This window comes from Mustelus asterias, chromosome 14 (genome assembly GCF_964213995.1).
Source record: "Mustelus asterias chromosome 14, sMusAst1.hap1.1, whole genome shotgun sequence".
NCBI lineage: Eukaryota > Metazoa > Chordata > Chondrichthyes > Carcharhiniformes > Triakidae > Mustelus > Mustelus asterias.
Genome location: NC_135814.1, coordinates 49,960,695 through 49,985,001, shown reverse-complemented (window position 1 = coordinate 49,985,001; position 24,307 = coordinate 49,960,695). Strand labels below are relative to the sequence as shown.

The 24,307-nt window shown below is 44.6% G+C and overlaps 1 protein-coding gene across 2 annotated transcripts in view; it reads left to right on the top strand.

Moving 5' to 3' along the window:
• The window catches only part of mylkb (myosin light chain kinase b), a 341,548-nt gene that overhangs the window by 223,461 nt on the left and 93,780 nt on the right, over positions 1 to 24,307 (top strand). The window contains exons 13-18 of one of the 2 annotated variants that reach the window (XM_078228351.1): positions 6,604 to 6,801; positions 13,478 to 13,724; positions 17,071 to 17,151; positions 17,501 to 18,285; positions 18,719 to 18,835; positions 19,557 to 19,646. In XM_078228351.1, coding sequence (XP_078084477.1) covers positions 6,604 to 6,801; positions 13,478 to 13,724; positions 17,071 to 17,151; positions 17,501 to 18,285; positions 18,719 to 18,835; positions 19,557 to 19,646 — 1,518 coding nt within the window. Of the gene's footprint in view, positions 1 to 6,603; positions 6,802 to 13,477; positions 13,725 to 17,070; positions 17,152 to 17,424; positions 18,286 to 18,718; positions 18,836 to 19,556; positions 19,647 to 24,307 lie in introns of those variants that run through there. The other variant, XM_078228350.1, reaches the window with a different exon arrangement.

Below are 24,307 nucleotides of genomic sequence, written 5' to 3'. Positions count from 1 at the left end.
TGGGATCGTGTATATAATTGGTAGCTGCTTTGTTACAGCAAATAAAAGCCTTTATTTCCTGAGCATCAAGCCTCGTGTATGATAACGCACATCAATTTTATTTGCTGTAAATAAACTCTCGTCAAAGAAAAAAAAAAGAGAGTATGGAGCAGATACTGAAGCCGGAACGCCTTACACTAGATCCACGTGTGGTGGGCGCCTCTAACACCTTCGACCACTGGCTGAAGTGTTTCGAAGACTACCTGGCAGCCTCCGCAGCGGTCACCACAGATGATGACAGACTCCGGGTCCTCCATGCGAGGGTAAGCGACACTGTCTACCTCGCGATCCGTGCGGCCACCGATTACACAAAGGCCCTCGAGCTTCTGAAGAAGCATTATATCAAACCGCCCAATGAAATACACGCTCGTTACCTCTTAGCCACTTGACGACGGCAGTCTGGCGAAACGATGGAGGAATACGCGAACGAGCTCCTACAGCTAGCCAGGGGCTGTAACTGCAAAGCTGTGTCGGCTGAGCAGAGTATGAACGACCTCGCCCGAGATGCGTTTGTGGCGGGAGTCGGATTGTAGTACATTCGACTCAAACTACTGGAGAAATGTAACCTTGACCTTACCCAGGTAATAGAGCTAGCGGAGATGCTGGAGACGGCCTCCAAAAGCCTAGTATTGTATCCTGAAGACCACGTGGAGACAACGTGGCAGGAGCAGTTGCCAATCCCTCCTCGTCCCTCGGGTTCGAAATGCTGCGTAATGGCGTGCTCACACTCGGGCCAGACGACGGCAGCAGCTCCGGGCGGCCCGCGGTGTTACTTCTGTGGGGGAGTGAAGCATACTCGGCAATGGTGTCCCGCTAAAGCTGTGTTGTGCTCCTCCTGCGTTAAGAAGGGGCACTATTTGAAAGTGTGCCGATCCAAATCTAGGAACAGCAGTGCGGCCTGCGATTCCTCAGAGCCCGGTTCTTCGTCGTCGAAATCGTCAAGGGTTTCGTCCACGTACGAGGCCAGGATGACGCTATTACGGTCGACGGAGTCGGAGATGTGTGACCACCAGGGGTCGCTGAGTTTGGTGCCATCACCCACGTGCGACCTATGGGAGCGGCCATGTTGGTCAGCACCGACCGCGAACGACCAGCAGGGGTCATCCTCGTCAATTTCAGCTGCCTGCAGTGGCGCTCATGAACCAACGGTGGCGTCGATCATCCTGGACCAGGCCAAGCCTCATAGACTTGACAAATCTATGATGGACATTAAGGTAAATGACCACTTGATTTATTGTCTGTTTAACAGCGGGAGCACTGAGAGCTTTATCCACCCAGGCACTGTGAAGCGGTGTGGACTCCGGATTCAACCTGTCAAACAGACAATTTCTATGGCATCGAGGTCCCGATCTGTCACCGTGCTAGGGAGTTGCGTGGTAACTTTAACGGTGCAAGGCACAGTTTACGAGCGTTTCAAGCTCCTAGTGTTGCCGCACCTTTGCGCGCCAATACTTCTCGGACTAAACTTCATGGTCCACTTGAGGAGTGTAACCCTACAGTACAATGGGCCACTCCCTTCGCTTTCAGTGGGAGAACAGCAGCCTCCAAATTGCCCAACGCCAAATTGCCTGTAGCCTCTCGATGCTGAAGATCACCACACCCTCCCTGTTCCAGAATCTTGTGCCAGGCTGCAAGCCCATTGCGACTAAGAGTAGGCGTTACAGCGCTGAGGATCGGATCTTCATTCGATCTGAGGTTCAGCGGCTCCTCAAAGAAAGGATCATACAACCCAGCGCTAGTCCGTGGAGAGCGCAGGTCGTGGTGGTCAAGAGCGGGAACAAATCCCAGATGGTCATTGACTATAGTCAGACCATTAATCGATACACGCAGCTGGATGCGTATCCCCTCCCGCGCATATCTGACATGGTCAATCAGATTGCGCAGTACCGGGTGTTCTCCACCATAGACGTCAGGTCTGCCTACCACCAACTCCCCATTCGCCCAGAGGACCGACAATACACGGCTTTTGAGGTGGATGGTCGCTTGTATCACTTTCTCAGGGTTCCCTTTGGTGTCACCAATGGGGTCTCGGTCTTCCAGCGTGCTATGGACCGAATGGTGGACGAGAACGGGCTGCGGGCTACCTTCCCGTACCTGGATAATGTCACCATCTGTGGCCATGACCAGCAGGACCACAACACGAATCTCCTGAATTTCCTATGCACTGCATCTCGCCTGAACCTGAAATACAACAGGGAGAAGTGTGTGTTTCGTACGCGCCGTTTAGCCATCCTAGGATACGTGGTGGAAAACGGGGTCATTGGCCCTGATCCAGACCGTATGCGCCCCCTTTCTGAACTTCCCCTGCCCACTAGTGCAAAAGCACTGAGAAGATGCTTAGGCTTCTTTTCTTATGCGCAGTGGGTTCCCAATTACGCAGACAAAGCCCGTCCGCTCATTAAGTCCACTACTTTTCCCCTAACGCCAGAGGCCCGATCGGCCATTGATAAATTGAAAGCCGACATCGCGAAAGCTACGATGCACGCGGTTGATGAGTCCATCCCCTTTCAGGTGGAGAGCGATGCATCTGATTTCGCCCTGGCCGCCACACTTAACCAGGCGGGCAGGCCCGTCGCCTTTTTTTCCCGCATCCTCCAAGGCCCCGAAATTCGGCATTCAGCGGTGGAAAAGGAGGCCCAGGCCATTGTGGAGGCCGTCAGGCACTGGCGCCATTACTTGGCGGGAAAACGGTTCACCCTGATCACGGACCAGCGGTCCGTGGCGTTCATGTTTAATAACACGCAGAGGGGCAAGATCAAGAACGACAAGATCTTGCGGTGGAGAATTGAACTCTCCACCTATAACTATGACATCATGTATCGTCCAGGGAAACTCAATGAGCCCTCGGATGCCCTCTCGCGTGGAACATGCGCCAGTATATGGGAGGACCGTTTGCAGGCTCTCCATAATGACCTATGCCATCCTGGGGTCACTCGGCTCTACCACTTTATAAAAGCCCGCAATCTGCCCTACTCGGTGGAGGACGTCAGGTCCATAACAAGAAGCTGCCGGGTATGCACGGAATGCAAACCGCACTTTTACCGACCTGACCGGGCACATTTAGTCAAGGCCACTCGTCCCTTCGAGAGACTGAGTGTCGATTTTAAGGGCCCCCTTCCCTCAACAGATCGGAATGTGTACTTCCTCAACATCATTGACGAGTACTCTAGGTTCCCTTTTGTTGTTCCCTGCTCTGATACATCCGCTGCCACGGTTATCAAGGCATTCCGTGATCTTTTTACCCTGTTCGGGTACCCCGGCTACATTCACAGCGACAGGGGCTCATCGTTCATGAGCGATGACTTGAGGCAATTCCTGCTCTCATACGGGATTGCCTCTAGTAGGACCACGAGCTACAACCCGAGGGGTAACGGACAGGTGGAACGTGAGAATGCTACAGTCTGGAAGGCTGTCTTACTGGCGTTGAAGTCAAAAAGCCTTCCAGTCTCCCGTTGGCAAAGGTGCTCCCTGATGCGCTCCATTCTATTCGCTCACTCCTGTGTACGGCAACCAACGCTACTCCCCATGAGAGGATGTTTTCATTCCTTCGGGGGGAAGTCTTCCTTGGGGACCTCATTACCGTCTTGGTTGACGTACTCAGGACCTGTCCTCCTGCGGCGACATGTAAGGGCCCGCAAGTCCGACCCGTTGGTCGAACAGGTCCATCTCCTCCACGCCAACCCTCAATATGCCTATGTGGCATACCCTGACGGGCGAGAGGACACGGTCTCGATCCGAGACCTGGCGCCAGCAGGGGACGTAGCAACCCCTGTCGCTCCCATACCCCCTGTTACAAACCCCATAACTCTTGTTCCCCCCCGGACACGGCGCGGGCAGCATCGGGACCATTGCTTAAACCTTTTACTCCCGTGTACAGCTTGCCTGAGTCCAGAGGATGGTCGCCACTTCAGGGCGTGTCGGGAATCCATGGATTACCGTCACCTCAGGGTCAACCGGCCCGTGAGTCTGTGGAGGAACAGCTGGACATCGCCTTGGGGAGAACGCCACCGCAAGTGCCTACTCCGGTGTCACCGCCGGTATTGAGGAGGTCACAACGATGGTGCGGTCCCCCTGACCGTCTGAACTTATAGACTGATGACAAATTATTCTGTTTTTGTACCCCGCCGGCCTTTGTTTTCAAAGGAGGGGTGAATGTGGTGAACCATCGTTGGTTCCCACTGGATAGTACTGAGCCAGGGTCTGGCCAGTACTACAAGTATGTACATATGTTGCTGTTGGGTTAGGGATGGGTTGTTCTACTTGTTGCTGTTGGGGTTAGGGTGGGGTTGTTACACCTTTGTATTGTAGTATTGTGGTACATCCCAGTCGGGCTCCGCCTCCTGGGAGAGGTATAAAGGTCCCTGCTCTGGCTGGGACCCCTCAGTCTGGGATCGTGTATATAATTGGTAGCTGCTTTGTTACAGCAAATAAAAGCCTTTATTTCCTGAGCATCAAGCCTCGTGCATGATAATGCGCATCAAGCGGCCAATTCAGGTTTGCTCCTCACCGACCTCTCAGGGTCTGGCAATATCTCAACATCTCACTACACACACGTCTGGGGCTAGAGGCAGTGTCCATCCCATCCTTGTCACCAATGTAATGACGCAGCTTACAGACTTCAGAACACAAAGGGTATTTATTAAGAAGGAAAAACTGTACAGAGCCTGGCAGCCCTCTGACTGCCCTGGAGCAGCCCCCCAGCTGCTCCAGTCCCTGCATGTCTGCTGCATGCCTCCTAGATGTCTTCTGCCTAAGGTAGGTCTCCACCCCTGGGGTGATTACCCACTCTCAGTCCCAATTGATCCCTCAAGCCAGATGATCCTCTTCTGCTGTGTTGCCCTCAAAGGGACAATCACCACAATCACACAAATTGTGAGTAAAATAAATGGCATGTATATATAGAAAAATATCAGTAAGAATGTTTGTTTAAATTATCATCGACGAGTCAGCTTGTTGCTATTATTACTAATCAATAACAAAAATAATACTGTAAAATAAGGTGGGTTAGTTCTGGACAAAACACTTACCTGTTCTGCAACAACTTGAGATGGAAAATGACCTTTTTGGTGGGAAAAAATAAAGAAAGATGTGCATTTATGTAGCACCTTTCGTGACCCCTGATTGTCCCATTTACTCAATGAAGTACTTTTGAAATGTAGGGGGTGATTCTCCCAAAAGTGCTGAATTGGTGGGAAAACTGGTCTAGATCACGACTGTTATTTCAGTGCAACTTCAGACCCGAATCCCCGCACACTGTGCAATGCAGAGGTCACAATCGTGAATCTCATTAAAAACCCGGGGCCTACTTGTGCCGGAGTCTGACAGCTCCTGAAATCTACGCATGCGCAGTGATCCCAATCTGTCAGTCTTCCCATTTGCTAGCCAACTCGATCGCTGGCCAGCCCAGGATCCCTGCAGTCCCGGAGTGCCCCGATGTCCAGCCCACCCCCTCAACCCGGCAGCCTCCCCATCCCGCTGATCCCCCCCGGGTGTCAGACCCCCCTCCCGGGAGGCTGACCCCCCCCCCCGCCCCCCGGCAGACCACTCCCCCCCCAGCCCCCCCCAATTGCTGGCCTCCCCCCAGCATAGACCGATCCCAATGCAGAGTGGCAGCGGGACCCCCCACCCCCACTGATCGCCCCTAGGCCCCACCCACAATAGGCCCCACTCCTTGGCACTGCCTGATGCCTGGTGGGTGGTGCCAAGGTGCTCCCTGGGCATGGGCACTTTGCCCCTCGGGCACAGGCTGGTACTGCTAGTGTGCCCATGGGGCATCGCCTGACCCCTGGGGGGCCTCGATTGCCTCCCCTTCATTCTGGCGGGGTCTCCTGCCAGTTCCCAGAACGTGGGGAGCTAATCTAAACGCCACTGGATTGAAGTACTCCTGGCGGGGTGGGAGATGCTTTCGGGCCCGGCAAGTTCTGTGCCAGGCCCGATAATCACATGCAAAATATATTTAAACTACATTTAAAAAGATTCAAATCCAGCATGGTCTCGACTGCGACTGTTCTCCGGCTCTGGAAGACACGCATGCATTCCCGGCATATGTGCGAATCCCACGAAATGGCCGACACGCGATTCTCCCAAGGAACCGGCAAAAAAGTTGCGGGTCGCAATGGGAGAATCGGGCCCGTAATCTCTGTAGTAACACAGCAAACATGGCAGCAAACTTACACACAGCAAGCTCCCACAAAGAGCAATATGGTCATGACCTGATAATCTGTTCATGTGGTGTTGATGGAGGGCTAAATATTGACCAGAGCACGAGTGAGATCGCCCTTGTTCATTTTCAAAATACTGCCATGGGATCTCTGATTTTGCCCCGAGAGAACAGACAGGGCCTCACTTTAAAGTTTCACCCAAAAATCCCCCAGGGCAGTTTGCGACAAATGCATTAACGCATATTTATTTAATGGTTTTAATGGTTTCGGTACTGTGCAGGAATGTGATTGCTTTCTCTCAGAAAATAATTTGCACTTGGCTGGAAAATCCTAATACGCAATACGTTTCTTAATTGCTATGTTTTCCATTTACTGATGCTAATAAATGTGTTGATTCCATCAGCTAACCCACTCCCAGAAATTATCTGGCTCCACAATGGAAAAGAAATTCAAGAATCAGAAGACTTCCAGTTTGAGAAGAATGGAAATGAATATAGCCTTTTTATTCAGGAGGTATTTCCTGAAGACACAGGGAAATATACATGTGAAGTTTGGAATGACATTGGGGAAGCGCAGACACAGGCAATACTAACTGTACAAGGTATTAGTCTTTCCAAAATGTATCTCAACAGTTTAAGTATTAATTGATGGTAATTCCGTGTGCAGCTGTGTCCCATACATCATCCTTTTCATTGAAAGAAGTTGGTGGCTTTCAATAAGCAATTGAAACTATGGAAATAGTAACATCTGTTTCTATTTAAATGCTTTAAATTATGTCACAACATTTAAGACTTTTTTTTTAAACAAGCAATGTTTTAAACTTCCATTGAGTGGTAGTTTATATAGCTGGATTTGAAAATAATGTGAACTATTTCATTGCTTTGTAAGATCAGTTCCGAGCATAGTATTATTTTTTAGAGGATTTTTTATTAGTGTCACAAGTAGACTTACATTAACATTGAAATTGAGTTACTGTGAAAATCCCCAGTCACCACACTCCAACGCTTGTTCGGGTACATTGAGGGAGAATTTAGCTTGGCCAATGCACCTAACCAGCATGTCTTTCGGACTGTGGGAGGAAACAGGAGAACCCGGAAGAAACCCACACAGACACAGGGAGAATGTGCAGACTCCACACAGGCAGTGACTCAAGCCAGAAATCGAACCCGGTTCCCTGGCGCTATGAGGCAGCAGTGCTAACAACTGTGCCACCCCATCCAGCACAGAATAGATAACTTTAGGTGACACAACATGTTGGATGCATGGGAAAGTGTGACGTAACATGCTCACCATATCCATGACACAGAAGTGCCTATGTTTCAGAATTTTGAGAGCCTGGCTTCCGTATGTAGATCTAATGCTGACTTGAACTGTTTGAATGTGCGCGCTTAATATCCTGCACTTATGCAAACATTGGGGTGGACTGTTGTTTTTACCATTGAGGCATTAAGCACAGCCTGCCAGGGAGCAAGACTGGGCAAGGAGGATCCCACATAAGCTACAGAACCGGCCTGAATTTCTATCAATTGTTGGTGACAATGAGACCCTTCCTACCAGATATTCCTTTGTGTACTGCCCCCAGATACATTTTAATACCCAGATGGTGAAGGCAAAAATCTGCTCAACTAATTGGTAATAAGATTAATAATATTTAATTAGATATTTAGAACATAAGAACATAAGAAATGGGAGCAGGAGTAGGTTATGTGGCTTACCGAGCCTGCTCCATCATTCAATTTGATCATGGCTGATTTTGGGCTTCAACTCCATTTTGCCGCCTGTTCCCCAAATCTCTTGATTCCCTGAGAGACCATAAATCTCTCTATCTCAGCCTTAAATATAATTCAATAATCGTGCATGCACTTCTCTCTGTCTCTACCTGAGTCATAAATATAGATTGTAAGTAGCTGAGGCCCCAGCACTACTCCTTGCGGCATTCTAATAGTCACAACCTGCCAACTTGAAAATGCTTCTTTATCCCTACTCCCTGTCCATTGACCATTACTCTAGCCAAGCTAATATATCATTTCCAACTTCATGAGCCCTTATCGTGTGTATTAATCTTTTGTGTGGTATCCCATTTAATGCCTTTTAGAAAGCCAAGTATACTACATTTACTGGTTCTCCTACATCTACCCTACTCGGTACATCATCAAAGAGCTCTAAGAAATATGTCACACAGCATTTCTCTTTCATAAAGCAAGGTTGACTTTGTCTGATAAACATACGCATTTCCAAGTGCATTGTGAAGACTTCCTTAAAAATAGAATCCGGCACTTTCCCAATCACTAATGTCAGACTATCTTGCCATTCTCTGTTTCCTCTCTCCCTCCTTTCCTGAAGAGAAGTGCTTTATTTGCTCATTTCCAATCTAGGGAACTTTGGAAAATCGTTGCCAACATGTCTACTATCTCCTGAATGAAATTACTGTATTCATTTCCAGCTTTTTCTTTTAGAATTCACCAGGTCCTGGGATTTGTCACATTTTAGTCCCTTAGGTTACTCCAGTACTTTTTCTCTGCTAATATTAAGTACTTTAATTTCCTCATTATTAGCCCCTAGATTACCCTCAGCTGGTATGTAACTTGTGTCTTCTACTGTGAAGACCAACACAAAATATTTCTCTGCCATTTCTTCATTCCTTTACTTTAGCTAGTCTCTTCATTTTCATATATTAATATGAGTCTTATAACCTGTTTTTATATTCCTAGTTAATTTACTCTCATATTCTTTTTTCCCTGTATGTTTGTTTACTCTGTCCCTTCCTGTCACATTCTGATTACCATTACCTGTATCACTGCCCTGCACTCTGGCCTTTTCCTTTCTCTTCAACTTAACAACTCTTCCCTCATGTGAATACCACCTTCCCGCCATGCTGCGCCCCCCCCCCCCAAAGTTCTCCTTACAGCTCCAGTTCTGTCCAGTCAGGACATTGGTCCCACAGATTTCAAATGAAATTCATCCCATTGGTACAGCACTCTCATTCTCCAACAGTGATGCCAGTACCCCCTAAATTGAACCCCATTTCTCCTATTTCAGCCAGGCATTCAATTCTTCGATCTTATTTATGCCAATTTGGTTTTGGCTCAGGTAATCACCCATCTTTGTGGTACTGCTTTATAATTTAGCCCCTAGCTGCCCATAATCCCTCAGCAGAACCTCTTCCGTCATCCTACTTGTCATCGGTACGCTCATGCAACATGACAATTGCAACATTCCCCTCCCATTCCAAGTCCCTCATTAGCTCAGAAGAGACGCCCTTATAACTGGCAATGGGTAGGCAACACCGCCATCTGGACTTACACTCTCAACTGCAGAGAACTGTATCTAAGCCCCTAACTACTACAACTATATTTCTTTTCAATCCCCCTGCTTGAAACCCGGGTGCCATGGTCAGTTTGTTCACCCACCGTGTCCTTGCCCACACAAGCTGCAAGAACAATTGCAGCCTGTTGGACAATTGCAAAAGCTGAGGTTCCTCCATTGCTACCTTCTCAATCTCCAAACCTGCTTCATTTACAGTCACACCCATCTGTCCCTAATCAGAGACCAAATCAGAAATATCTCACCTAAGGGGGTCGGTCCGATGCCTCCCGGAACCGTGTCCAAGTAAATTTCCCCTTTGCTGATGCATTGCAGTGTCTGAAGCTTAGACTGAAGCTCATCGGTCCTGAGCTAAAGTTCCTGGAGCTGCAGTTACTGCAGATGTGGTTGCCGTGGATCAAATTAGTGACCACCACGCTGCAGCTGCAACACATCACCTACCCTACCAGCTTTATTGTGTTTTATTTAATCAATTCATTTACAGGTTTGGAAATATAACTCAATTGCTATCTGCAGTTACATTAAGTAGTTTAGCTCGTTATGCTAGTAATTTACTGCAGTAGTTATTAAGTTATGGCTGGAATTCTCCAGTGTCATACACCCCACTACTGCCGCATTTGGCACTCCACCAAAATCCCACTGCAGCGGGACTGGAGAATCCCAGCTGCAGGCAAGGTGGGAGAATTCCGGCCTATGTTTCTCCAGTACCAGTTTAAACTACTGTCCCCATTTAGAGGGATGAATTCTTAAAACGCAGCGACTATTCATCCACCTGTTTCCCTAATTAATGCTTTTGAACACTCACCAATTACTGGAGGCTGAAAAAAGATATAAAAGGCACCACCTGCTTCCCCCTTCTGCAGCAAATTCCCACCTGCACCGAATTTTCAAGTTGGTACTCATTCCTCATCGCACTCAGACCTTGTCATCTCCACTCTGCGTGGTAGCAAAACCTTTCTGCTTCTATCAAGGGCTGGTAACTAACCAATCATTTACAATGAGGCTTTTCTTAGTGGGGAATGGGATGAAACAGAAAATAGAACAATTCATGATAAAGTTTATGACCTAGAAATCAAACTGTACCTGAAATAGGCATGTGGATAGATAGCAAGCCACGTGCCTGGTTCAGGTTGCCCCAGGTACCATGTTAATTAAGTGCTGGCTTGCAGCCGGTATTCATTGGGAAATCGAGCAGCTAGAACATCCTAAAGGGGAGGTGGATTCTGGCTGTGGACAAGAGGGAAACTTGTTGAAAAAGAATGGCTGAAGCGGTCCCGATCGGGCACCCAGATTCTCTGATGTTACACTGACAGTTCTGGTCCAGCCTGGGGAGAGGAGCTGGAGGATCTTTCCTGCAGGGGACAGCAAGTCTCCAGCAATCACCTATCTAGCCAGTCGCAAGATGTCACTGAGGAGGTGAAAGTCAGGACCTTAGCGGCCGGACCTGTCTGAAAGCCCAAAGGAGGATCAATGATCTCATCAGAATGCCTTTTAAGTGGGAGGGCTGGTTGGGGTCTTGAGCCCACACCCTGCACTCACGACCTGGCCAGCTCCATTGTGTAGACAGGCGTGTCCTACTCCACTGCAATTTTCATGGAGTTGGGCCAAGTTTTTAAAGAGTCATGGTTCACAATAGTCCAGAGGTGTCATGAACCAGTTTGCATGAGGGGGCATTTTAAACGGTGAGTTCAAAAAATCTTCCTCATTACCCCTTTAGTAAGCTGTGCTCCCCACCATGGCCCTCATGCTCGCTATGCCAGGCTATCGCCCCCATCCAGTCCTATGGCCACTTGTTCCTCTATATCAAGCTATGAACCCACCACATCCCCGTGGCCTTTATGCCAAACAATGGCAGTTCCATATCCATTGACCAATTATATGCTTTATGAACCAATAAACCCAATAATGACTTTAAATATGTAAAAAAAAAATTTAAGTAGAGTCATTCATGCATTACATTCCACTATGTTGAAAAATCAGACATGGTGGCACAGTGGTTAGCACTGCTGCCTCAGAGCGCCAGGGATCCAGGTTCGATTCCCATCTGTGTGGAGTCTACACGTTCTCCCTGTGTCTGCGTGGGTTTCCTCCAGGTGCTCCTGTTTCTTCCCACAGTCCAAAAGATGTGCTGGTTAGGCGCATTGGCCATACTTAATTCTCCCTCAGTGTACCCAAACAGGTAACATTTCACAGTTATTTTCACAGTAACTTCATTGCAGTGTTAATGTCAGCCTACTTGTGACACCAATAAATAAAAAAATGTCCTTTCACTGCAGCCCAGTAAAATTGGCAATCATCCCGACCTTTAAAGCATCAATAACAGAAACTGCAAAACCTTTGAAACAACTTAACATAATGTAAATAAACCTTACTAAATTGATAGCAGAGATCAGAGAGTCAGACCTGTCAATCAAACAAAGTTTTCCCTGGGGCTCAGGTGTTTCATCAGAGTAATGGATGGCGGGGCTCTCAACGAAGCCTCATTATGTATGCTTTGACTTTCAAAGAAGCACCTTAAGTCCTGGCAAAAACTAAAGTTCTTACAACCTACTTTACTCGGTCCAGTCCTTGAGCCTTGGTGACCTCACTGATATAATGGTGGGTGTCAAACAATGAGATGTCAGAGATTTACTTGCTGAGCCTGGAAGAAGCTATGTTATGTGAAAACAAAGGCTTGTGGCAATCTTCACAGCCACAGGCAGTGCTATCGATTATTTGGTTTCAGGCTCAGGAGGTAACTGCAGCAGGAGAAAGGGTTCAGTGATTGCCTCCTTTATAAAGAGGTTCCTCAGTGGAATGAGGAGTGTTCCCTGAAGACCCATTATGAGTATGGCCTGCTAAGAGAGCCCTCCTCCCTCTTCTGCCAGTTGTTACCGAGCTCTCTCTTTTCTTGGCTTGTCCTGCTCATCCTTCAGCCCAAAGGGGAGCATTTCAGACCACCATGATTGCATGAAAGCAGCCAAAACCAATGCAGCAAAAAGAAATATTTTTAGAAGTCAGAATTAAGTTAAAGAAATCAGTAAATGGCCTTAAAATGATCCAGAAATTAACCAGGAGCCTGAAACAGCAAATCAGTTGTATGTCGTAAATAGATCCTTTAAATTGCATTGCTGAAAAGTCTATTCTGCCTGTCAATGTCATGAACTGTGGAATGAATTTATCACTTGGCAATGTTGGGACAGCTCGATTTTACCAAAGGCCCCTACGAAGCATAGAACTCTTACTGAGGTATTTAAGTATTTAAATAAATGCTTTAAATGTTTGTGATCTGCCTTGGATGCCGACTGTGGAACTTGAGTTTGATGGACAATGAGCATGTGTGCACCATATTGGCTGCCATAGGGGTCTCATGGTGCAAATGGCTTTTTAGGTCAATATTCTCGATTCACTACTCCCCCTGCAATATTACCCTATTATTATAAACGTAGGATTCCATAGTTCTAAACATTCTCCATGATCGTGACAGAGTTCTTACTTTGATGAAGCAGCTCCCTGAGACTTGTCCACAATGAAGACATTTTTGACTTCGAAGTAGGGTTGCCAACTCTGGTTGGATGTATTCCTGGAGGTCTCATCAAAGTACTTCCTCCCTCCGATTGCCGCACTCCCACTATTGGTCACCCACATAACGATTCTCACGGTGAAATGCCTTCTACTCGACTGGGTAGAGCTCGATTGTCAGAGAACCAGTCCTTTCATCCGGTCACTAATAATTTTATAACGTTCAAAGGAAATGAAAAATAATCACAAACAGATTTTTAAAAACCTACTATGCTTTTTCCCCTGCGGTTGCTCAGCCACGTCCAGGAAATTAAGCTTCAGTTCTCGGGAAGATTAGCAACCCGACTTGAAGTTATGATATGCTTGAACAGGAATAAATTGTATGTTTCATGCTGTCCAATGCGGTTTCATATCGGACAAAAGTCAAACAGAAGTCTCTTCTGATTCTATAGAGCCTCAGGATGGGATACAACCCTGGTTTATCAGCAAGCCAAAAGCTGTGACTTCGACTTTAGGGGAACACGCCCTCATTTCATGTGCCATCGCCGGAGATCCATTCCCAACTGTGAAGTGGATGAAAGATGGGAAAGAGGTTATCATGGATGAAGATTGCAAAGTCCTCCAAAATGAGGATGTGTATACACTGTTCATCAGGAACATCCAGCTTCATCATGCTGGGCAGTACGAAATACGGCTCAAGTATGTTTAAGATGCATTCTAAAGTCTGTAGCTGCTGTGCAACAATCTAAACGCGTTTTAGTATTCAGTGCTTATGGAATGATTATAATTGTGTATAAAGAAAGCATTTATCATCATAGAATCCCAACAGTGCAGAAGGAGGCCATTCAGCCCTTCGAGCATGCACCAACCACAATCGCACCCAGGCCCTATTCCCGTAACCCCACATATTTACCCCGCTAATCCCCCTGACACTAGAGTCAATTTAGTATGGCCAATCAACCTAACCCGCACATATTTGGATTGTGGGAGGAAACTGGAGCACCCAGAGGAAACCCAAGCAGACACGGGGAGAATGTGCACAGACGATCACCTGAGGCCGGAATCGAACCTGGGTCCATGGCGCTGTGAGGCTGCGGTGCTAATTACTGTGCCACCGTGCCGCCCATATGATTTCACTATTAGTTATCAATATCAAAACGTTTGCTGAAACATGCACGCGACTGCTTTATTCAGGATATCAGGTTTCTATTGCTGGTTGTAATTAGGTACAAATAAGTACAAACTGCATCTGGGCAACCATTTGTTACATGCAGCTCACCATTTGCATTCAAATGAGTCCCGACACCAAATCTGCTCTAAACCCTTAGGTTGGTAATCTGGGCATAAATCAAAATTCCTCCTCTTAATTTGTTTTTTATGACTTTTCTCTGATTCTGAAGACAGGGGTCCAATTCAAAGGGTCCCTAATTATTCTCAAAAGGCTATTCTTCACATTTGAAGCTTTTTCCTTGCCTCATTCTGTCATTACCTCTCTCTCTCCTCCTTTAAGGCACTCCACCATATCTGCATCTTTTGCCAAACCTTTGGTACCCTAATGTCTCCCTATGTGGTTCAGTGTCAAATTTTGTTTGATGACGCTCCTGTGAAAGATGTTGGGACATTTGATTACATTTAAAGGTGCTATAAGAATAAAAGTTGTTGTTGCCTTAACCAACATTCACAAATGTGGGCCTTGCAGCCAGGTGTAGAGGACAATAAATGTCTAGTTTCATCTTCAACCAATACATTGACGCAGTGGTTAGCACTGCTGCCTCGCAGCACTGGGGACCCAGGTTCAATTCCAACCTTGAGTGACTGTGTGGAGTTTGCACGTTCTCCCCATGTCTGTGTGGGTTTCCTCTGGGTGCTCTGGTTTCCTCCCACACTCCAAAGATGTGCTGGTTAGGTGGATTGGCCATGCTAAATTGCCCTTTGGTGTCCCAAGACGCGCGGAATAGATGGATTAGCCATGGGAAATGTGTGTGGGGTTACGGGGATAGGGCCGGGGAGAGGGCATTGGTTACAGATACTCTGTCAGAGAGTCGGTGCAGATTCGATGGGTTGATTCGTCCCTTCTGCACTGTGGGGATTCGATGAATCGTAATTCATATTGCCACTCCAGCTCTGCCAAGATCAAAATCAAAGGTAGAACCGACTGGTCTGCATGACTCAGTTACATATAACGTTGTTACTGAGACTATAACTGTGTGACAGTTGACTATCTCGTTGGAATAATAACATGCACCTTTAGTTCCAGTTTAAGGATTGTGGAGCCATGAAGCTGAATTTCAAAAGAAAACATATGGCAATTTAAAACCTGAGCAATTTAATTCACACCCTGCTGTTTGTCAAGGCATTAATTCCTCACTGGGCTATGTTTTTATAGGTGTCAGTCACCCTTTTATACATAAGCCAAGTGGCCATTAAGGATTAACAGTTGCAAATAACAAAGTAAGCACCCTTATTGACCTTCAGAAATCAAGGAATTCTACCTTATAGATTCCCCCCAGTAAGCAGCTCGCAGCACGGACAAGGGGGGTTCCAGGTGGGCCAGCAGGCTATTCAACCAAAGGAGAATCACCACCACATGTGACCATTTCCTCAAGCAGCAAGGAGGCTGGGTGTAGGCATTCTACTAAAACCATTTATTTTTCCATATATTACTATCAAAACAACAATTGACAATTGGTACCCAAGCTGAGAACAGGTAAATCAGAACAAACTGAAGATTGTACCCGGGACCCTCTGTTACTTATATCAGTTGAAGTGAAGCACACACAGGTCGAGGGCATTGATTAGATGGTCACTTGAGTATGTATAAAGAGACACTTACTGACACAAGAATTTGGTGGAATCAAGAGATACCTATCTACCTGTAATGTTTGATTTTGTGAATAAATCTATCAAAGTAAAGACTGGTTACAAAAAACAAAGAACAAAGAAAAGTACAGCACAGGAACAGGCCCTTTTGCCCTCCAAACCTGTGCCAATCATGATGCCCTAACTAAACTAAAGAAAAACCTTCTACCCTTACTCGGTCCATATCCCTCTATTCTTTCCCTATCATGTACCCAACTAGATGCCTCTTAAATGTTGCTACGGTTACGGATTCTTCCTTCATCAACTAGCTATCAGAAGTTTAACACCCTTTTTGATTATATTGTTCTGCTGCTTGGTGAGGTTTTGGGGGAATGAAGGCTATAATGACCTCAATGAGGCACATCAGGTTGGCCTGTTGGAGAATGAGCTCCCTGATTGAGGTAATGAATCCCTGCCCAATAAGGGAACTTCACCTGTACATATATATGTACATATATATATATATTATATATATGAGTGTCAGGGCTACTAACACTCCGGATTCTGACTTTGTACCTGAAGCACTCTTAGGAGTGGAATTGTGTTCGTAAATAAAGGGAATCTGGTGAAGGGACACCGGCCAATGAGGAGTTATTTCAAAGACAGTCAATTAATTCCTGGATCAGGATTTTAGGGCCCTACCGCAGCGTGTCTCCCCCACCTCCCAATGCAGATGTGGGGGGCCATTTAAACTTCCGCCTACTTCAACAGAATTGTAATATCCCATCAAGTGGAAAGGGTCGTAAAATCCTGGCCCTGAAGTTCATTAAGGGCCTTTGCTTTGTTACTTGCAATCGTTAATCTTTAACTCATCAGGACACTGCATTCATTATTAGAAGAAGTTTATTTCTTTTGCAAAGGAAGTGTTAGCAGCCTGATTATATCTCATCTTACAAATCTGATTCGGCTAATTGTAGGAGGCTTGTTTTCCTTTGTTAAGCAGTAGAACAGTTAAATACAAACTGCTGTGCACAGATGCTGCCCATATTGCGATGGACAGATAGCAAGTATTTGAACCAAAACACCAAAACAATATGATGCTCATTTAAAAAAGAGGGCTGGCATTTGCTATGTTTTGGATGCTTGTGCAAATATTAGTCGCTGTCTTTGTGAATTATTTTCACATTTATTATTTAACTTCATCCCTTCACCACCCCCCATTCTCGTTTTCTTTCACAAATGTCAGAAATCAAGTTGGCAAGTGTAGCTGCCACGTGTCGCTGGTGGTCAAAGAATGCTCCCTTTCCAGAGAAGAAGCCAAGGAAGAGTAAGTATGATTCCCACATTACTTGGGAGAGTTCTATTTTTGCACTTACTGCACGGAGGTTGGCCAGTTCTCGTCTGGAAAAGATTCAAACTTAATCCCCAGAAGTGACCAAACAAATTGTTTACATCACACAGCTGTGCCATAGTACATGGTCCAACTAGAGTCTGTCTCACTTTTTTTCATGCCCTTACATGGTCACTGAAGTCATCAGTGATGTAGTACAGTAATAGATTGTGTTCTTGTAATAAGCCTTTCCCTTTTATAAACATTCTTGTATCAAGCCTGGGGCTGTTCTGTGGCTTTCAATCTAACCTCTTGTTAATTCTTTTCTTTTCACCGCTGTTAACAGTAAGGAGCAGTGGAACGCCAGCGTCCTTCAAGAGGAGGAAGGTGGTGGTGATGGCATAGGGAATTTTGGCAAACTCGATAGTGCCAAGGAGAGCACGGCAGAAACGCAAGCAAGCGCAGACGAAGAGAAAGCATTCCGTGGAGTGCTCAGGAGAAAAGTTGAAACCAAAGAGCAGTCAGCAGAGCAACTCAAGCAGCAAGAGGCTGAACAGAAAGACTTCCGTTGTGTGCTCGGGAAAAAAGTGATCACGAAAAGTTTTTCCGAGGAAGAACTGAAGGAACGTTCAGCAGAGCAAATGAACTTCCGAGACTCTCTTTCCAGACATGTTAAAACGACAAATGCTTTTGAAGAAGAGAAAAAGATTCCGAGCCCCCAGCAGGTAGATTTCCGGGCAGTACTTGGTAAAAAGAACATCCCCAAAGTATCACAGGATATCACACCAACGCAAGAACAGTCGGACCTCAGGAGTGCTGCAGACTCAAAGAAACAAGCTTCGGCTGTCAAAGAGGCAAACAATGTTGCTGAAAGCACTCAATCCGTTAAAGTGGACATCAATGATGATGGCGATTGTAAAAATGGATGTTCATGTGTCGATGGTGATCAGAAATCTAAAAGCACAGGAAATGCACCTGTCTTTAAGGAAACATTAAAAGATGTTCAGGTAGCAGATGGTGAAAGGTTATTGTTGCAATGTCGGGTTGTTGCCGAACCAGCTCCAATAGTCACCTGGACTATAAATGGAAAGGCCATCAAGTCATCCAAGTTCATTAATATATCTCAAGAAGGTAACTGATTTCCAAGGATAGGTGAAGATTTAAATTAAATCCTAAGCCTTAGTAAATATTCAAACAGTACGCTGCACTTGTATTGAAAAATTGTTCAATAGAATTTGTTCATCAGATAACATTTCATTTAATTATTGCACTAAGAAAATTTTCATCGCTATTTAATCTTTTAAAGCCTTGAGGACTGTGCATATCGGTAATACAAATCACTAATGATTTTTGATGTAACTGCATATCAATATTGCAAATGGCAAAATATTGCTTAATGCAAGTTTTATTTTGTAATACATGATATTGTATAATAAGGGTTTGTGGAACGTTTAGAACATTGATGTGTACTTGACCTTAAACACTGTGAAGAGTTAAGTGTATTTGAACCTTAGTTTAAAATCCATATGGGTTGTGGACTCTCACAAGCTTTTATTTACATTAGGGTCACTTTGTACACTTACAATTGAGGAAGTTCTGCCTGAAGATAAAGGACAGTACAAATGCAAAGCTGAGAATTCTGCAGGGAAAACGGAATGTACTTGTTCGGTTACTGTGGCTGGTAAGAGCATTCAACAGCATGAGAACTCACAATGGAAAACATTCCTCTGCATGCAACGTTGTTTGTCTTTGCTTCCTGTCAGTACACTGCAAAATTAAAAACAAAATTCCTTCCACCAGTCGAGAGCAGAAACAAATTACTGTCACAAGATTGAGCCAAAGTTTCCTTCAGAATAAACAACCGTTTAACAGCCCAATGGAAAATGAAAATGATCCCGGGCAGTTAAAACCAAGGAGCCTGAAGACCTTTGGGATCCGATTTTAACACTGTGCACCTGGGTGGGTTTTGAACGAGTTAAAATCTTACCCTCTGAGTACTAGATGAACAAACAACCAATTAAAAATAACACCACGAATGGTTTAACAGCTTTGAGTTAATTTTATATGGAAAGGTTTGTTTGGTATCTTCAAAACAAAATCTCTGTTGGTCAAAGATGGAATAATTTCCTATTATAGTGCTGAAAATTGTATAAGATCACTGTTGATATAACATTGAATATTGTGGAACTGTCCAGAAACTAAAAAAATTCTCCAAAGAACCGATCAAAAATAACACCACAAATGGTGAAACAGCATTGAGTTAATTTTATACAGAAAGGTTTGTTTAGTTTCTCCAAAACAAAGTGCTTCTTAACTACTCCTATATAATTCTGTTATCTTCAATAGAAGATAAACATTACTTGTCAGTCAACCCAAGTTATTTTAGAATGATTGTTTTTCAGATGCAGCTTCACCCAACGCTCCCAAAACTACTGAGAAAACTTCAAAGAAGGGAAAGTCCACTCCTAGTCCAACTTCAGAAACAGACTGTGGTAAGTCAAGATCATTTATCGAACCTGTTTCCAAATAAGGAATGGATTGGGCTTTCAGCTATTTTCCCATTAGTTAGAGGCTATTCACTGAAGAGGTTGTCATCTGCAATGTTGATATACCATGTTGTTTTAACCTTTGGCACAGGATATGTGAATTTCTCCTTTGTGAAACAAACTATGCTATGAATGTTAAATATCATAAGCTGATGTGAAGGAGTTTGAAGCTAACTGTTGCAAATTCCATACTTTTTTCTTAATTATGAATCAGGATGTCTTCCTTTTAAGCAAGCGATAGACGTGGCAGAAAATAAAATGTGTTAGCTTATTTTTTTAAAAAGCTTTTGATTAGGAACTTTAAAAAAATCAAAAATGATAATTAACCCTAAACATAAGGTTTTTTTAAAAAAGAGCAATAGTATAATTTACCTCTCGTTGGTAATAAAAGTAGCATTACTTTTGAAATTAAACAATATTGATATCACAGTTACAATATTCAATACCCTATATTGTACATTATTCGAGTGTGGTTAATTCAGCACTGCCACATTCCCAGCAGTGAGTCCCATTTGCATGAGGCATGGATCAGAGAATTAAGCCTATTATTTTAGAATGATGCACCATATAAGGAGGCCATTCAATCTATTGTGCCCGTGCTGGCTCTTTGATAGAGCTATCCAATTAGTCCCAGTCCACAGCTCTTTCTGCATAACAGAAAGAGGCCACTTGGCCCATCGCGTCTGCACCAACTCTCCAATTGAGCATCATAGCTTAGTGCCATTCCCCTGCCTTTTCTCCATACCTTTGCAAATTGTTTCTATTCAAATAATCAGCTAATATCCTCTTAATGCCTCAATTGAACCTGTCTCCACCACACTTCCAGGCAGTGTATTCTAGACCCAATCCAAAATGTGAAACTGTTTCTCACATCGCATTTGCCTTATTTCTTTCCTTCAAGTATTTATCCAATTCCCATTGAAAATTATTATTAAATCTACTTTCACCAGCATGCACAAACTGCATTTCAGGTCACAACAGCTTGCTGCCTCAACAAAATGTCCTACCTCACTTCAGGTTCTTTTGCCAATCACTTTAAATCTGTCTTTCTGATTATTTACCTTTCTGCCATGGAAACAGTTCCTCCCATTCAAGAATCAACACTCTTTCTGATTTTCAACACCTCTAACATCTCCACTTAGCCTTCTCTGCTGGGATAACAATTCCTGTTTATCCAAATAACTGAAGACCGTTGCCTCGGAAAAGCAGCCAGCATAATTAAGGACCCCACGCACCCTGAACATACTCTCTTCTCTACATCCTAGCTATGACCGTGACACTACATTCTGCACCCTCTCCTTTCCTTCTCTATGTATAGTATGCTTTGAACCCCATTCCAGATACCATTCCAGTGAATCTCTTCTGCACTGTCTCTTGTCATCCTTAAAATGTGATATGCAGAATTGAATACAATATTCCAGCTGAATTCTAATGACTTTTTATAAAATATTAGCATAACATTCTTACTTTCATACTCAATGTCTCCAATAATAAAGTCAAGAATCTTATATACTTTATAACAGCCTTCTCAATTTATCCTACTACCTTCAAAGATTTGTATACATCAGGGGTCAAAATAACTTTCTTTCTGAGGGCTCTTGAGATTTACTCAAGGGCCACTTTTTGATTTTCAGTGTTTCCTTTTTCATTAGAAACATAGAAAATAGAAGCAGGAGTAGGCCATTCGGCTCTTCGAGCCTGCTCTGCCATTCATTTTGACCGTGACTGATCATCAAATTCAATATCCTGATCCCGTCTTCCCCCCACCCCCCTGATCCCTTTAGCCCCACGAGCTATATCTAATTTCTTCTTGAAATCACACAACATTTTGGCCTCAACTACATTCAATTGAAGCGAATTCCACATATTCACCACTCTCTGGGTGAAGAAATTTCTCCTCACCTCAGTTCTAAAAGGTTTACCCCTTATCCACAAAGTATGACCCCTAGTTCTGGACTCCCCCCACCATTGGGAACATTCTTTCTGAATCCACCCTGTCTAATCCTGTTAGAATTTTAAAAGTTTCTGAGAGATCCCCTTTATTAGATGATGCAGTCACATAGTAACATTTCCTCTTGTATTTGTGCTGACATTATGGGGCATTTGGACTCACACGCAGAGGCAGAATTAGAAGAATCAATCAATATCCTCAACAATCATCGCTCCTCCATTAAACTTAACGTCATAGCACCCAAGGAAGGCATTAATTTCCTAGGCACCATGGTATTTAAATTGGCACAGGAAAACACCAGGCATAAATAAGCAACAATTTTTTAAAAAAGCAACTGGTACGCACAAATAGCCATCACCTTGAGCAGGCATTCCACAGACTGGCATGGTCACAGCCAACACATTTTCATTGCATACGCACAAAGCTTCAAGATTTTAACCAGGCCGTTACTAGCCTTTTTTACTGCACCTCATGGCTCAATTTCAGATTTAAATTTAACAATTGATCTAACATTAATATTGATCTAGCATCAGTTGGTGTTTGTGGAAGAAATTTCTAAACTTCAACCCACCCTTTGTGTGAAGAAGTGTTTCATAACATTTCTCCTGAAAGACCTGCTTCTTTTTTTTTAATTATGCTGCCAGGTCTCAGACTTCCCCTAAATTAATTGATCATTTACTCATGACATTTCCTTCATTACTACAGTAACCTCACTTCCAAAGTATTTCATTAATTGGAAAGTGCTTTGGGATGTCCTAACATTATAAAAAGCACTATAAAATGCAAATCATTCATTATTGTGTTGGATCTGAGCAAAATAGTTGCACGTTTGTCTCTAACAGTCACTGCACTCCATATCATTCACAGTATGTGAAACACTTTGAGGCATAATAACACATAAATACAAATGTTTCTTATGAAATGAAACTGTTTAGTATTCAATTATCCAATTAACACAATGTTCATTACACTTTCATCCTCAATGAATGCACAATTAAGCGAGAGGCTCCACATTCATTTGCAAGGAATTCATTACCTCAGTGACTTCAAGTTAGCGGAGTATTCTTTTTGTTAATAGTTTTAAAACTGTTATCTCCCTTCACAGCCTTTCTACCCCCATTCACCCCGCAGCCTCATTCCTCCCCCTCTGCAGCCTCTCTCTCCTCCGCAGTCTTTGACTCTAATACAACCCCCTCTCCCCTTCAAATTCTCTACCCCATCTGCCAACCTCCCCACCCCCGGAAACTCTCTCCACTCCTCACAACCTTTCTGTCTTTAACAGCCTCTCTCCCCATCCCAGCTTCCAGCACCGCCACCCCCACTGCCATTCTTAGTGAGTGGACTTACCAGTCAGCTTCTCAGCAGCAAGCCCGGGAGAGAAGCTGTCTGGGAAAGCAACTCCTCACACATTCTGGGTGGAATTTTCCCATCCCACCCATGGGAATCGTAGTGGGCGGGGGCGGGGGGGTGGGTTGGTGGTGCAGACCATGCAAGTTCTGTTGACCTCAGGTGTGATTTTCCGGTCTTAGGGCGAGCATGGCCAGAAAATCCCACTCTTGGTCTCTTCCATGTACGTGGGCAACTTTCCTCATTGGTTGCCTCCATGTTGATATTTTCTCAGGCTTTTTGGGGGCTTTCGAGGGTGACTTTGTCTGTTGCCCCTGTATCTTGAAACCTGGTGCACATACACCCTAGGTCTCTTTGTTCCTGCAGTGCCTTTATTACTGTATCATTCAGTTTCTTTTGCTTCTTCTTCCTACACAATATTTCACTTCACATTCCTTCCTCTGTGTTAATGTGTCAGGCATTTGCCCCTTTCACCAGTCTGTCTTATTTATTACATTTTTGGGATTTGTGTCATCTGCAAATGTTGAAATGATGCTCTGTACACTTATGTCCAGGTTACTGATATAATGTCAAAAAGAGCAGTGGTCCTAATAATGGTGTTTTCTGTCTGTGGTTCAGGCAGTAGCATTCTTGCTTCTGAGCCAGAACGCTCCAGATTTGCGTCCCCCTAAAGGATTTGTTGGTTATAGAAGAACCCAACCAGGAAAGCAATTGTGTATCAGTGCCAGTCCCTGGACCAGATAGTTGGGGAGGGTTAGCGGCAAGAAGGCCACCTGACAAATCAAATTATGGTTGTTATGAATAGAGGGGTCAAAGGGTGATTAGCCAACATTGTGGTGACCCATGTGGGAAAAGCTAAGAGAGAGAGAGAGAAAGCAGTAGTCCAAATACCAATGCCTGTGGAACACCACTTCCCTACAGTCTGAAAATCAGCGTTTGCTTTTTGTCCCTTTGCCAATTTTGTGTCCACCTCCACTCCCTCTGCTCCCATGGGCTTTAACTTGTCAAACAACACTATTATCTAGTACTTTATCAAATACTTTTTGAAGTTCCATGCACACAACATCAATTACACCATCCTCATCAACCTCCCCCCCCGTTACTTCAGCAAAAAACTCACTTAGCTTAGGCAAACATGATTTGCCTTTGATAAATCTGTACTAACTTTCAATTGTTAGCCCATACTTTTCCCAATACCAATTCATTTTATCACAGATTATTCCCTTTAGAAGTTTACCCACTCCCAGTGTTAGGCTGACTGGGTCGTAATTGTTTTTGAACAATGTGTAACATTTCCAATCTTTGGAAC